The sequence below is a fragment of the Psammomys obesus genome, unplaced genomic scaffold (assembly GCF_907164565.1).
Source record: "Psammomys obesus unplaced genomic scaffold, mPsaObe1.curated_primary_1811, whole genome shotgun sequence".
Classification (NCBI taxonomy): Eukaryota; Metazoa; Chordata; class Mammalia; order Rodentia; family Muridae; genus Psammomys; species Psammomys obesus.
The window spans coordinates 6,155,734-6,171,191 of NW_026587032.1; the positions used below are offsets into that span (position 1 = coordinate 6,155,734).

The 15,458-nt window shown below is 46.3% G+C and overlaps 1 protein-coding gene across 2 annotated transcripts in view; it reads left to right on the plus strand.

The window, feature by feature from the left end:
- The first annotated feature begins 8,219 nt into the window (after window positions 1-8,219).
- Cnot8 (CCR4-NOT transcription complex subunit 8) overlaps window positions 8,220-15,458 on the plus strand; it is a 13,326-nt gene continuing 6,087 nt past the window's right edge. The window contains exons 1-4 of one of the 2 annotated variants that reach the window (XM_055602759.1): window positions 8,220-8,238; window positions 8,667-8,764; window positions 12,605-12,810; window positions 14,706-14,899. In XM_055602759.1, coding sequence (XP_055458734.1) covers window positions 12,694-12,810; window positions 14,706-14,899 — 311 coding nt within the window. In that variant the 5' untranslated portion in view covers window positions 8,220-8,238; window positions 8,667-8,764; window positions 12,605-12,693. Of the gene's footprint in view, window positions 8,239-8,564; window positions 8,765-12,604; window positions 12,811-14,705; window positions 14,900-15,458 lie in introns of those variants that run through there. The other variant, XM_055602758.1, reaches the window with a different exon arrangement.

Here is a 15,458-nt window from a genome sequence, read left to right on the forward strand (position 1 = left end):
AAAAAGTTTAGGTCTGCGTGGGCTGGAAACAGAATGCCTTTCTTTTGGAAGGACATGTCCTTAATGAGAGAGCACAGCTCAAGAGCTTGGAAACAGGCCACGGGCCCAAATTCTGATCGTCTCGAACTTGCTTTTTCCCTTCATTTTCTCCAAATTTAGGAAATGTTAACACACAGAAGACAGGCTGAGGAGAAGCTGTGGGGAGCAGGCAATGGCAGACAGTCCAAGCTGATAAAGTGCCTGGAGAATTGACTGATTCACCACGTGACCTTCGCTCCTTCTTTTAAAAATATACAGTGTATGCATTTACATTTTTAAAATTTCTTATTTAAGGTTATCCGAGGCAAGGTCTCTCTGTGCAGCCCTGGCTGACCTGGAACTCAGAGATCCCCCAGCCTTTGCCTCCCGAGTTAAAGCCGGGATTAAAGGTGTGTGCCGCCACCCCCACCTCTGATTTCTTCTTTAAATTTGGCTGTGTATGTGGGTATCTGCTGGTCTGTATGTGCACCCCTTGACTGCAGGTACCCCAGGAGGCCAGATTCTGGCCGTCCGATTCCCAGAAATGGATTTACAGGCTCTTGTGAGCTGCCCCATGTGGATGCTGGGACCTGAACTCTACAAGAGCAGCAAGAGCTTGGGACTTCTGAGATTTCTCCAGCCCTATTGCTCTGTCTTTTGAAGACATAGCCTTATGTAGCCCAGACTGGCTTCGAACTTACAAAGGAGTCAGAACTGGCCTTGAACTCCTGACCCTCGTACCTCAGCTGGCAGAGAACTTCGGAATCACTTGCATACACTATAACGCCAGGCTACAGATTACTTAAGAAGAGACAACTGTTAGGTGACAGGCCGCTTTATGACTGGGGTCACTCTGTAAAGGGCCAGATACCAACACCTGAAGGGATCAAGCCTCCCTTCACCTCTCTCCCTCTGGGGAAGGTGTCTGTGCTGTGGGACTTCACAGCTCTCAACTTACGATACCTGGCTTCTTTTATGCTCTTGGTCACATACTCCATGTTGAAGCAAATTCTTTGCTGTGGGACTTTTCATCAGTCCCCACAAACTGGAGGAAGTGCTTTGAAGGCTACTTTCTGAAGAGGCTTCTCTGGTCTCCCTCTCCCATTCATTTCACATAGCCTTAGCTGGTCTGGAACTTGCTAGGTAGATGAGGCTGCTTCTGCTTCTTAAAGGCTATTAGAGTTTGTGCTATAATACCAGGATGTTTTATTTTTAGAACTCTGTGTGTCTCTGTCCCTTTCTCTCTCTGTGTGTGTATGTATGTATGCCACATGACTGGAGTGCCCTGGAGCCCAGAAAAGGCTGTTGGATTCCCTGGAGCTAAGGACCGCTGTGAGCCACTCCATGTGGGGCTAGGAACCAAACTCTGGTCCTCTGGAAGAGTGGCAAGCATTCTTAATCGCTGAGCCATCTCTCCGGCCCCATTCCTCAGTTTTCTGAGCTAGGTCCTCATGTAGCCCAGGCTGGGCTCTGAGTCACTGTGTATCAGTGATGACTTTGAGTCCCTGAATTCTCCCCGACCTCCACCAACAGTGGTGAGACTACAGGCAGGCGGCTACAGCTGTTTCTTTGCAGTTGGGGTGGAACATGGCCTCATGTGCTGGAGTCTACAAACTCCAGCAGAGCACATTTCCCCCGCTCTTTATTTTTTAATGCTGTTTTAAAAATATTTTTACTATGTGTACATGTGTGTGTGTGTTTGTGGGAATGTACATGTGTGGGTCCAGGGGCATGTGGAGAGCTGGAGTTACAGGAGATTATGAGCTGCCTGATTAGGGGTGTTGGGAACTGAACTTGGCAAAACCAGAAAAAGCTAAGCCACCTCTTCAGCCTCTACTTAACTTATTCTTTGAGACAGGTTCTCAGTTAACCTGGCAGGCCTGGAACTCCATCTGTGGAGGCTGACCTTGACCCTGGTCATCTGGCTTCTTCCTTCCCTAGTGCTGGGATTACACTTTCTTAACATTTGACTGTGTAGAGTTTCCATGAAGAGACGCTGTGTCTGCTGGGTGCTTGTTTGTGGGCCCAGCATTCAGGAGAGGGAGGAAGACAGCATGGAGGGCAGTCAGGGTCGCCCGATGAGACTGTCTCAAAGCTACTGTACAGATGTGTCACGCTCTATCTGGCTAATAAAAGACGGTGTCGTCTTGGTCACATTTTTCTTGGACCAATTTGTTGCATTAAGTCAAGGCTCAGTGAAACATTCAACACTGGCTTAAAAATTAACTTTCAGGTTGGGTACAGCTTGTTCAGGGTTTTTCTCATTTTTGAGAGATGCCAGTGTACTTCCCTACATTTTCTTTAGATGACTCCATGATGACCCTATTTTGTGCACTCATCAGGTGGTGTCCAGGGTCCTGGTGCTGACGGTGTAGTTCAGTCTACCCCCCCCCCCCATTCCAGAGGCCCTGAGTTCCAGAATCACTTAAACTTACTCTGCATCCTCTCCTGATTCACTACCCACTTCCCCACATGCCAAGTGTCACTGCTCTGGGCAAATTTCCACTGTTCACTTACAGAGATGTACAGGGACTTCCTGTTTTCTCTCGCCTCTGCTTGTACAGCCCCTCCCACTCAGGGCGCTTCTTCTGTCCTCACTATCTTTTATGCCTCTAGCTCTTTCCGTGGTTGGAAACTTCTGCAGAATTCTGAAGCCTTTGGAGTCCACTGCTACTAGAACATTATAGACTATCACAGTACAAAGGAGGGATTTTTTTAAAATTTGACACAATTTTATTAAACCTTGCATTTCAAACATACAATATTTGCCATGACTGTTCTAAGTTGTTAGTGCCCTTATTAATACAGTAAACACCCTTTAAAAGCAACATCAGGACACAGGCTGTACTTATACTATGTGTATTTTACAACCCGAAACAGCGCATTATGAGGGTCATGGCTAAGGGAGAGTGTGGAAATCATCTTGGGGGCAGAATCCATTATCAGTTGCTGAGCTCCTTACACACACGGATAGGGCAGCCATGGACCTCTCATCCAGGAAACAATGTGTTAGTGAGCATCCATCCAGGGAGTACAAAGCAGCAAAGATAAATAAAAAGATTGGTATTTTGTCCAATTATTTTGACATTTCTCTTTTCATTGTTTAAGAGTCAAATTGTTGTAATTGTTTTCTTAAAAAATCAAGTAATGTTTAAAATTAAGGCTTTGACTGTCACAAAGACTTAAGCCATTAATGTTACCATATAGATTACCTTGGATAAAGTTATATAAACCTTTATGGTAAGTCATTCTAAATAGATTTTCGGTGTGTATTAATATCATTAATGGTCAAATATTTTTGTAATTGGTCAATGCCTCAAATACCTTATCTGCATTTGGGCAAAGAAAGGTTCTTTTTTTTTTTTGTTTTTGTTTTTGTTTGTTGTTGTTTTGCTTTGTTTTCGAGACAGGGTTTCTCTGTGTAGCCTTGGCTGTCCTGGATTCACTTTGTAGACCAGACTGGCCTCAAACTCACAGAGATCTGCCTGCCTCTGCCTCCCAGAGTGCTGGGATTATAGGTGTGCACCACTATACTCTGCCAAAGATTTTAAGATTTATTTATTTATTTTATGTATATGAGTGTTCTATCATCACATACACCTGTCCACCAGAAGAGGGCACCAGATCTCATTATAGATGGTTGTGAGCCAACATGTGGTTGCTGGGAATTGAACTCAGGACCTCTGGAAGAGCAGCCAGTGCTCTTAACCACTGAGCCATCTCTCCAGCCCCAAAAGAAAGGTTCTGAATGCTGCTCATTTAAAAATAAGTCAGGAGCTGGGCTCTTAACCCTGAGTGGTGAAAAACCCATGCTGTTGTTCCACAGGCCCCAGTGCCCCTGTCTAGCAGCTCACAATCCTCTGGAACTCTAGCTACAGGAGATGCAATACCCCTGGCCTCTATAGGTCCCTGCATCCACAGAAACACACACACAAATACACATAACTAAAAAAAAAATCTTTTAAAAATAGAAGGGGGGGGGGCAGTTAGAGACACGACTCAGTGGTTAAGAGCACTGTCTGCTTTTCCAGAGGACCCAGGCTCAAATCCCAGCTCAAATGGCAGCTCACAACTGTAACTCCAGTTCCAAGGAATCTGACACCTTCACACTAATGCACATAAAATAACATTAAGTAAATTATTAAAAAATATGAGGCCGTTTTTTGTTTTTAGATTTGGTTACAATATTGGAGCCTGTGTGCACAGAGGGCAAGGACAGTTTCGGAGGTGACAGGAGGTCAGTGGGTTTACCTCTTAGCCATTCTTTCCATTGGCCTGTATTTCCGTTGTCTGTGTAGGCCGAGACCAACTTTCCTCTCTATGCTGTGTTCTCTTAGCAGTGTGAACATTTCCACAGTGGCCTTAACTCTCAGTCAGTCACCTGCAAGGCATAGCTCAGCTATCACCTTCTCGGAGAAACCAGCTACCTTTTTAGATCAAATTTAGTAGAATTCAAATTGTTTCTGTCTTTTCATCTGTAGAAATCAATGTCTTAAAAAAAAAAAAAAAAAAAGCTGGCGGTGGTGGTGCACATCTGTAATCCCAGCACGGAGGCAGGAGGATCGGGAGTTCAAGTTTGAAGCCTGTGCTGTGAGAGACCAGGGTTTCCCAGTACACTGGAACAGTCTCTCAGGCCTCCTTTCCTTGCCAGGCACCACTACAGCCTCCTGGTTCACCTCTTTGCAGCTATCTGGCCATTCATTGCCTCCTTAGCCTCTTGCTTGTCCTTGCCCAACTTCTCATTTCTCTCCTTTCTGTTTAAACTTCACCTCCTCAGGGAGATGTTCTGACCTGCCTGTGAGACTTGCCACTCTCACCCCAGGATATTCTTTCACGATAGTTATTAAAATTAATCATGCTTTTACAAAGTTTTGAAACAAAGTCTCATGTAGCCCAGACTGGCCTAGAACTCAGTATATGGGCAAAGATGGCCTTGAACTTTGGAGTACCACCACACTAGCTGGTATTTCTTTCTTTTCTTTTGAGTCAGGCTCTCACTATGTAGCTCTGGCTAGCCTACGACTTGCTATATAGACCAAACTGGCTGCAAACTCACAGAGATCCTTCTGCCCCTGTCTCCCAAGTATTGACATTAAAGTGTGTGCCACACTGCCAATTTCATACTTGAATGCTTGTTCCCTTGTTCGTCAGTTATCTGTTCCATTCAACAGTGTCAACATTATTCCATGATCATAGCAATGGTTCCACAGACAGAGCCTCCTGGATGAGTCCTTCTTGGGTCAGGAGTCTTTGTTTGTTTGTAGTAGACAGGGTTTTCTCTGTGTAGAGTTGGCTGTCCTGGACTCACTTAGACCAGGCTCACCTGGAACTCTTATCAATCTGCTTGCCTCTGCCTCCCTGAGTGCTATGATCACAGGCATGTGCCAACACCTTAATCAAGCCACGTATTCCTTTTTTTTTTTTTTTAAATTTTTATTTATTAAATATTCTGCCTATGTGAGTGCCTACACACCAGAAGAGGGCATCAGATCACATTATAGATGGTTGTGAGCCACCATGTGGTTGCTGGGAATTGAACTCAGGACCTTTGGGAAGAACAGACAGTGCTCTTAACCTCTGAGCCATCTCTCCAGCCCCATGTATTCCTTTCTATGAAATCAGGTGATGCATTGTTCGGAACTGACCTTGAACACGTGGCAATTCTTTTGCCTCTGCCTCTTGAGTGCTGAGATTACAGGTTTGCATCACTACATCTAGCCTATTTTTTTTTTTTTTAAGTTTAAAGTCCCTGATTAGTATTAGGAGATTTGAAATGTTACATTAATAAATTCTGAGGGAAAAGGAAAATCTAATACAAACAGAACAGATTTAATACAGGTTACCAGGAGTGAACAAGAGGTGGTGGCCAGGACCCAGGAACAAAGTGTTTGCTGGTGAGGCCCTGGGTTCAAGCCCCCACCATCACTACACAAAAACATGAAGTCATTACACAGTAGCCCCCCCCCACTCCGCTTTTAGGCTGCAATTAAAATGTTCAAATACTTAGAATGAAACATACGTGTATCTAGAGGCAAAAAGGGGCTTAAAAGCAGCCATTTTGGGGATGCGGGAGGTAAAAATGTCTCCCATCTCTGAGAGCACTGACATGAGCTTCAGGTTTAAACAGAGGACCAGGTCTGCATAATGAGGCAGGTTTGGCGAGCTATGGTCTGTTTGGTCTCTGCTTGGGGCGGACGCGCCTTCAATTTTATGTCTGTGTCACTTACACAGAGACTTGACACAAGTCTAAGCCAGAAGAGACGGATGTGAAGTAAAGGCAAGGTGCCAGGATTCTAAACTGCTTTTAATTTTCCTTTTTTTTTTTTTTTTTTTTTTGAGACAGGGTTTCTTTGTGTAGTCTTGGCTGTCCTGGACTTGCTTTATAGATCAGGCTGGCCTAGAACTCACAGAGATCCCCCTGCCTCTGACTTCCTGAGTGCGGGGACTACAGGCATGCGCTACCACCCCTGCTTGCTTTATTATCCTGCTCTTCAAAAGATTTATGCTCTAACCACTGTTCTTCTGTATTTTCAAAACTATGCTTTTCCAGTTGAAGAACTTTGTTCAAACTTTATTTTCTCTCGTTGCAGTTTGAAAGCTATTGTTTATTTATTTATTTGGTTTCTGAGATGGGGATTCTTTTTTTTCCCTTTTAATTTTTTAATAGTCTTTTTTTTTTTTTCAAGATTTATTTTACTTATTACATACACAGTGTTCTGCCTGTACTAGATCTCATTATAGATGGTTGTGAGCCACCATGTGGTTGCTGGGAATTGAACTCAGGACATTTGGAAGAACAGCCAGTGCTCTTAACCTCTGAGCCATCTCTCCAGCCCCTTTTTAATAGTCTTGACTATCCTGGAGCTCACTCTGTAAACCAGGCTGGCCTTGAACTCACAGGCATCGAAAGCTAATGTTCAATTAAGTGTAGACACTCCACTGTATTGCCTCCTGAAATAGAACTGGTGTTCTGTAAAAAACTCTAGGTGAAGGGTGTGTGTGTGTGGGGGGAACCAGGTGTTTCCTGTTCAACTCCTTCAGAGCCCATTGGTGGCAAGAAAACAAAATTCCAAAAATTTCAAAGGCTGCTCCTCACATGACTAGCACATGATAGGTCCACGTTCTGCTGTATCCAGTTATAAGCAGGTAAACAGCACGGACCTCACTGAACAGACTTGAGGGAAGGCAGTGTGTATAGCTAGCCTAGACCAGCCATGCCACAAATGTCGTCAACATCGTTGCAGGGAGAATCCATGGCAGATACAATTACTAACTGCACGGGCCTCTTTCTCCGTGGTGGCCGTTGTTATTCTCTCTAGGGTTTCATGCCCATCACAATCTTGAGACACAGTCCCTCGTGTCTATTTACAGATCTGGAGAGAAGCAAAGGCTCGGGTTCAGAAACTGCTCTTGAAATTTCTACCCCAGAGGCTGGCTGTGGGACTTTTCATTTCTCTGGAGAATAGTTTGAAAGGCCAGCTTTTGTTTATCCAGGAAGTCCTATCTTGAAATGTTTTTTTTTTTTTTTTTTTTTTTTTTGTTTTCAGTTTTTCGAGACAGGGTTTTACTGTGTACTTTGGCTGTCCTGGACGCCCTTTGTAGATCAGCCTGCCTCTGCCTCCCTGCGTGCTGGGATTAAAGGTGTGTCCCACCACGCCCGGGTGGTTTGGAATCTGTTAAGGAATAAAAGTTTAAAATGAAAAGGGCACAGTGACTGGGAGATGGGATGTCAGGAGTGGGGACACCCGCTGGCGCCTTACTGGGCTCCTCACTTCCTCCCCGGGAGGGGGGAGGAGCTCCAGCGAGGCCTCAGTCTTCAGGTCTCGTGGAAGAGCACGAGGTGACAGTGTATCCCAGCATGGCCTCGCTGCCAGCCGAGCCCTGTTCCCAGAGGGACACTGGGTGGAGTGTTCTGATTGTCTCCCGGACTCGTGGTGGCCCCGCTCTCTGACCTCAGTGTGGCTCAGGCCGGGGAGCAGCGCTGCCCAAGGCCATCTGGTTACCATGGCAACGCTCGGGCCAGGTCCTGGGAGGTTGCGCTCATTCACGTGAGCTGACCTCATTCAAGCCTTGGTTTGGCCATGCTTCCCCATCCCCAGCCAGTGGCCACCCAGAAGGGGTTCCGTGGGTCGATGCTCTGTGAATGAGCGGGTCCGGGTGGCGGCCACCCCTTGTGCGTTGCACCCTCACCTCCAACCAATAGTCGTAATGCGCCCTAAGGTGAGGAAGGGCGTCTTGACTGGGGACTCGGTCAGAGGGGCCACGCCCGCGGCGCTAGCTCTAGACTTCCTCTTTCCCGGAGGCGCGACTCCAGAGTCCACCGGGGCTCGTAAAGGACTAGGGGCGGACCGGGTCTGAGACACCTCGTGCCACCCGAGGCCGCAAGTAGCGCCTCGTCTTGCGCACGCGCCCTCCGACGGGCTCAGTTTCCTAGCTCTGCGCCTGCGCAGGGAGGCGGAACGTAATCGCCTGAGCGCGCGCTGGGGGCGGAGCCGGGACGGACGGGCCCGCGCCCGCCTGGAGTGACGCGAGAGAGTAGGCGAGTCCGGAGCGCCGAAGGGTAGAGCGGCTCAGCCCTCTGGTTTGGTGCACGTCGTAGGCCACTCTGGGCGCCGGGGTTCGCGTCTCACTGGCTCTCTGGGTTCCAGGAGCGGATCCGGAGCAAGAGAGAGGAGAGCTCCGGGTCAAGGGCCGCTGCCGCCCGGACTCGGCCGCCAGCCCGCGCTCAGCGGGGCCGCCAGCCAGGGTAAGCGGGTTGCATCGCCCAGGGTAGGAGCATGGGGCGGAAGTGCCTCCGTGGCGACCCATCCTACGCACGGGAACACTGAGGCACAGAGGCCGTGGCTCTCGCGGTCCCCGGAGCCCGGCCTGGAGGCCTTAAGGACTGGTGGGGGAGGCAGGAAGCCGCCCGGCTTGGATCTTGGGGTGCTGCAGCTTTGCGTGGCAGGGCCCCCCCTGGGGTAGCCAGCAAGCTGGATGGGGCGCCGTCTGAGTTCAGGCCTGTGGCCTGAAATGCTCTGGAGGGGACCTGTTGCCATTTCTTCTAACGGGCCGCTGCTTCCTCTTGCGCCCGTCTTGCACGGCAAAGCCTTTGTTTAGTGTTCAGGAACAGGGAAGTGAAGCTTATTGTTTCTCAGACGCTCTGGCGAAAACAAAACCAGACCAGCAGGAGACACTCAGCTGAACTGTCTACACGGCTCGTAAGGAGAGCGTGCTTCTGGCTTTCGAACTACGCTCTTCAGAGCTCACCTGGGTGCACGGGGGCCTGTTCTCCGAAGTTTGGATAATCAAGAGCGGTCTGAACGGATTGCTCTGCAGCCTATACAGGGCTGTGTGTGTGTGTGTGTGGACACCTTTCCCTTTTTAAAGTTTCAAATGTAGCTGGGTATGGGTATCAAGTTTTAAAGCGAGGCTGTGAGGCAAACATTGCATGGAATCAAAAATTTCCTTTAAGGGGTTGGAGAGCTCACTCAGCTGTTAAAGGCGCATTCTCATGCGGAGGGCAGGGTTGGTACCTAGTGCCTAATTCCAGCTTCTGGCCTCTGCTAGCCCTGCACTCACATGCACATAATAACCCCCTTCACACACTCATAAAAGTAATCCTTTAAAGAAAAATGTGGCTTCAACCTCTGAACCTTCCTAAAGAATTGTGAAGAATAATTTTTTAGATGTTAATTTTATTAATGTAGTAATTAATTTATAATTAATGTCACTTGTGTCCAAAGGAGGCCAGAGAAGAGGTGTCAACATTCTCTGGAGCTGGAGTTACAGGCATTTGTGAGCCAACCCACATGAGTGCTGGAAACTGAACTCTGCTCTTCTGGAAGAGCAGCAACTGCTCTTATTTATTTATTTATTTATTTATTTATTTATTTATTTTTATTTTTTATTTTTTCTTTGAGACAGGGTTTCTCTGTGCAACCTTGGCTGTCCTGGAACTTGCTCTGTAGACTAGGCTGGCCTCGAATTTGCAGAGATCTGCCTGCCTCTGCCTCCAGAGTGCTAGCATTCAAGGTGTGGGCCACCACCAACTGGCCTCAGCAAGTGCTCTTAACTGCTAAGCCATTCTTCCTGAAGCTGCTATTATTATTATTATTATTATTATTATTATTATTAGCTGCTATTATTATTATTGTTATTGTTGTTGTTATTGTGTGTATACATGTGCCATGTTGTTCTTGGGGGCTAGGTTCTTTTCTTCCAGCAAGTGAGTCTGGAGCTCAGACTTACGCTGTTAGGCTTGGCAGTAAGTGCCTTTACCACCAAGCTGGCTCTCGGGGTCTGTTTTGTTTGTTTTCTTTTCTTTTAAAAACATGGCCTCAGCTGGTTGTGGTGGCGCATGTCTTTAATCCCAGTGCTTGGAGGCTGAGGCAGGCAGATCTCTTGAGTTCAAGGCCAGCTTGGTTCACATAGTGAGTTCTGGCACAACCAGAGTAAATAGAAAGGCCTTTCTCAAAAGACAAAACAGAATAATAAAATAAAAGTAGGGTCTCCAACTGTAGTCCTGGCTGGCCTCAAATTTCTGGTAATCCTTTCTCAGTCTCCTGACTGTGGGATCCCTCTCTTATTTCTGAGTATATCTAACTGAGTATGTCTGGTTTTCTTTGAGTTGTGAAAATCATTATTGTTCTTCTGGTTGTAACTTTAGTGAGGTTACTTTAGGGACTATGTTACATTAATTACTGGACTTGTGAACACAGACTCATTCTGCTTTGTGAGATGTGGGAGAGAAGCTGAAAAAGAGAAGTCTGTGCTGCTTCTTGGAGCCTGGATTCCTGGGTAGAAAGTGGAGGCTCTTGACCTGTGTTGGATTGCTGTTTTGTTTCTCCCCTGTGGCCAGCCTGCCCAGCAAATTCACTTGCTCAGTTAAATGTACATTGTATGTCTAGGAAGGATCCTTTGTCCATTTGTCCGTGAATGACAGGGTCCAGAGCCAAGGCTGGTCTGGAACTTCCTAAGTCTTAGCACAGGCTGGCCTCCTGAGGCATGAGCCATTACTCTCTTGTTTCTGTCAGTTCTAAAAATGGAAAAATAAGGATTGCCTGTGCTTTGGTCTTTGGAAACCCTCATGTTACTATTACTGAAACTCTTTGCCCACGTACCCTGGACCCCGCTGTTTCATGTTGTGTTGAGGATCTATACAGTGGGTTTGCCTTATAAGGAAGGAAACCCGTATTCCGTTATGCACCCCTCCCTCCAGGGTTTCCCTGTATTGTTCCAGTGGCCTCTAACTTGTGTTTGCTGTCCTAAGATAATACCAGAACTCCTTGTGGCGCCTACTTGCCTGCATGTGTGTGCGTGTGCATGTGCGTTTGTGTGCATGGTGTCCAGGATCAAGCCTGAGGTTGTTAAGCATGAGCTCTACCAGAAGCCTTTCTGTTCTTCTAATAATAATGGCGCTTTTTGTGTTGGTTTGCTGTAGTGGCAGTGTTATTCTGAGCTTGGGTGGTGTTGACTTTGACCCAGCTGACCATGTCCTCCTATGATACACACCATCAGCTGTTCTGTTCCTGCTTGGCTTATTTTTATTGTCCAGCTTCTGTTTGTCTTCCTTCTGTTATTTTACTTCATGAATATGAATGTTTTGCCTGCAGAATGTCTGTTCTGTGCGTCTGTCTAGTGCTTGTGGAGGCCAGGAGAGGGTGTCAGACCTGGAACTGGAATTCTGGATAGATGTAATCCACCATTTGGGGACTAGGAACTGAGCCTGAATCCCCTCAGAGCAACCAGTGCTCTTTACCACTGAGCCGTTTCTCCAGTCCCGCTACCATCGTTCTTATTGTGGAGTTACTGCTTACCTTCTTTATTATGTGTTTAAAAGTAGACATCACAGGGCTGCAGAGATGGCTCAGCAGTCAACAGTATTTTCTGCTCTTGGAGAAAATCCAGGTTTTGTTCCCAGCACCCATGTGTTAGTTCACAACCATCTTTAAGTAGAGCTTGAGGGAATCAGATGCCTTCTTCTGACTTTTGTGTACTGCAAAAATAAACCTAAAAAGTACAGATACAATACCCTATGCCACTTCCTTTTTTTTTTTTTTTTTTTTTTTTTTTTTTGAATTTTGAGACAGGATTTCTCTCTGAAGCCCTGGCTGTCCTGAAACTTGCTCTGTGAACCAGGCTGGCCTCAGATCCTCCTGCCTGTTGAGTGCTGGGATTAAAGGTGTGTACCAACTGTCCAGCCTAACTTCCGATTTTTAATGTCATTGTTAAGGGTTCAGGTAGGTCAGTCAGCAGGTAGGGTTTTTCTTTGTATTGAGAGAGAACAAAATTGACAAAGGCAAGTGTAAACACTCCATAGGTAGTGGCTGCTGAATGCACTGACTGCGTTAATGAAGTTATGGTAAAACTCTGGTTTGTGTTTTTGTTTTGAGACAGGGTCTTGCTGTGTAGCCGTGGTTGACCTTGAATGGACTCATTATGTAGTCCAGGCTGGTGTCTTAAACTCTTCATCCTTTTGCTTTGGCCTCCTGAATGTTAAAATCACGTCTGAGTCACTGTATCTGGTTAAAATACAATTTTCATGTGTTTTGTTGACATATCGCAGTGTAAACTTAATATGATTTCAAAATGTCTTCAAATCTAGGTTGGACCCAGTGTGGACCATCAAATCAAAACAGGAGGAGGCTTGTTCTCTCATAGTTAACTCACAGTGGCTCCTCAGGTGCCTTCAGGATGCCTGCGGCACTTGTGGAAAACAGTCAGGTCATCTGTGAGGTGTGGGCCAGCAATCTTGAGGAAGAGATGCGGAAGATCCGAGAGATTGTCCTCAGCTACAGCTACATCGCCATGGTGAGTAGGCCCTCCCCATCACAGCCAGGGAAGGTTAGACTGGAAACCTGCATTGCTTTTGTGAGCTGAGATAGCCAGTGTCTCTGAGGAGGGCATAGCCTCTGATACAAAGCTCTTGTAATGTTGCTCTGTTTGAAAGTCTTTTTTTTTTTTTTTTTTGAGACAGGGTTTCTCTAGCTGCCTCTGGACTCCTTTGTAGACCAGGCTAGCCTTGAACTCACATAGATCCCCTTGCTTCTGCCTACTTGTGTGCTGGGATTAAAGATGTAAGCCACCAACCCAGGCTAGTCTTTTGTGCTTTTATTTTTGTTTATTTAAGTAGGATCTGGATATGAAAGGCCTGGGTAGGCCCAGCACTTGCTGGGTAGCTCAGGCAGACCTTCTGCTGATCCTCTCTTTTCTGTCTTCTTAGTGCTGAGGTTATAGGGTGCACCATTTTGCCCAGTGTGTATCGTGCTGGACAAGTGCTCTAGCATCTGACTCGCCTCAGCCCCATAGGTGTCTCTTCACAAATGTGAATTTGAGCATGCAGTATTTTTTTTTTTTTTAATTAAATTTGGAGACATGGTTTCATGTACCATAGGCTCATCTTGAACTTGCTATGAATTAAGAGAACTGCTTGACTTTGTGATCCTCCTGTCACCATCTAAGATTATAGGCATGTACCAACATGCCTGACGTCTGTTTTCAAAATACTAAAACATTTTGATGCTAGCACTGAAAAGGTAGGAGATGCCAATTTCCAGATTTGGCACCTCTGGGTAAAGTGGGAAGATCTGATAGTATGTGGCTCCTTTTCCTGCCTGACATCAGGTAAGGTGAGCTTGCCTTGGACCAGGCCCTGAGCAAGCAGGTGCTCTGTTCCACTGTAGGCTTGCTGCTCACCACTGTCTCTCTTCAAACCCTGCTTTCACAGCTCTGCAGGAGGCACTAGACTCACAAGCTCTCCCAGAAGGCTAAGATCCCGTGGAGTAGAGATCAGGAGTTCAAGACCTGTGAGTTCAGGCCAGTCTGGGCTTCACAGGGGTGAAAAAAATCTTATATACACAGGGCAGTGAGATAGTCACTCAAGGAAAAGAAAGCTGTATTTGTTCTTAGTGGACCAAGATGAGGGTTCTGAATAGCAGGCCATCAGCCATGCTGCTATCTTAAGTGTCAAGAATACCAGGAAGCTAGTGTGAAGGAGCAAAGATCCTGGGGGTCACCACATCTAACTTGACTGTATTTGTATTTAACTCATATCAGAAGTTCCTTCCTAAGTCTGCATCCAAGAAATGAGGAGCTCACCTTGGCATCCCTGTATCCAAGGGAGGAGATCTACCAGCTGTGCTCGGGTGCAGGGGTGTCGACTCAGGTGGAACTGAGTCTAAATGTAATAATGGGGTGTGGGAGCCATCCAGGAGTCCCACAACCCAGCCCTCCCATTTCAGGAGGCTCTTGGAGAAAAATGCCTGACAAGCCTGTATGGGGCCACGATAAAATTTGCATGATTAAAACAAACAAACAAACAAACAAAAAGTTCTTTCCTAGCGACTGGAGTAGTTATAAGTGCTGGCTGCTCTTCCAAAGGACCTGGGTTCAAGTCCCAGCACCCACATGACAGCTCATAACTGTCTGTAACTTCACTTTCAGGGGACCTGATACCCTCACACAGACATACATGCAGGCAAAACACAAATGCACATGAAATAAAAATGAGTTAAAAGAAAAAAAGGAGTTCCTACCTGACGTCACATCTCCCTCTAGTTACCCAGGCACCTGTGTGTGTCCTGTTTTCCAGACCTTGGGAGCCTATCTTGGGGCTTCTGTAAACTGAAACAGTTTTTTGCTCAGGAGTTGCTAGTCCAGTACCCACTGTTTGAGGAGACTTAATGGTGGGAGGCTTTTTTTCCTAGGACACAGAGTTTCCAGGTGTTGTGGTACGACCAATTGGTGAATTTCGAAGCTCCATAGATTACCAGTATCAGCTTTTGCGGTGCAATGTTGACCTTCTAAAAATCATCCAGCTGGGCCTTACATTCACAAATGAGAAGGGGGAGTACCCTTCTGGAATCAACACGTGGCAGTTCAACTTCAAGTTCAACCTGACGTAAGTGTCTTAGTGACCCTCAGTGTTATTCTTAGATGGCTACATTTGAGTGGACCGATTGCCATAGGTTTTACTAATTATGGTTCTTTTTCTGGGGACAGGGGTGGTGGGAAAGACGTGGGTGCTATAATGTAGCTCTAGCTGTCCTGTAACTTGCTATTTAGACCAGGCTGGCCTTAAACTTAGAGGTCCACTAGCCTCTGCCTCTAAAGTGTTGTGATTAAAGGTGTGTGCCACCATGCCCAGCTAATTATATTTTCATTTCTTTGAACAAGGGTAAGTGTTGGATACAACAGTCAGGAAGGGGAGTTTTTCTTTCTTTTTCTTTTTCTCTTTCTTTCTTTCTTTTTTCTTTCTCTTCTTTCTTTTCTTTTTCTTTCTTTCTCTCTTTCTTTCTCTCTTTTTTCCTCTCTCTCTTTCTTTCTCTCTCTTTCTTTTTTCTTTCTCTTCTGCTTTCTTTTTCTTTCTTTCTCTCTTTCTTTCTTTCTCTCTTTTTTCCTCTCTCTCTTTTTCTTCCTTCCTTCCTTCCTTCCTTCCTTCCTTCCTTCCTTCCTTCCTT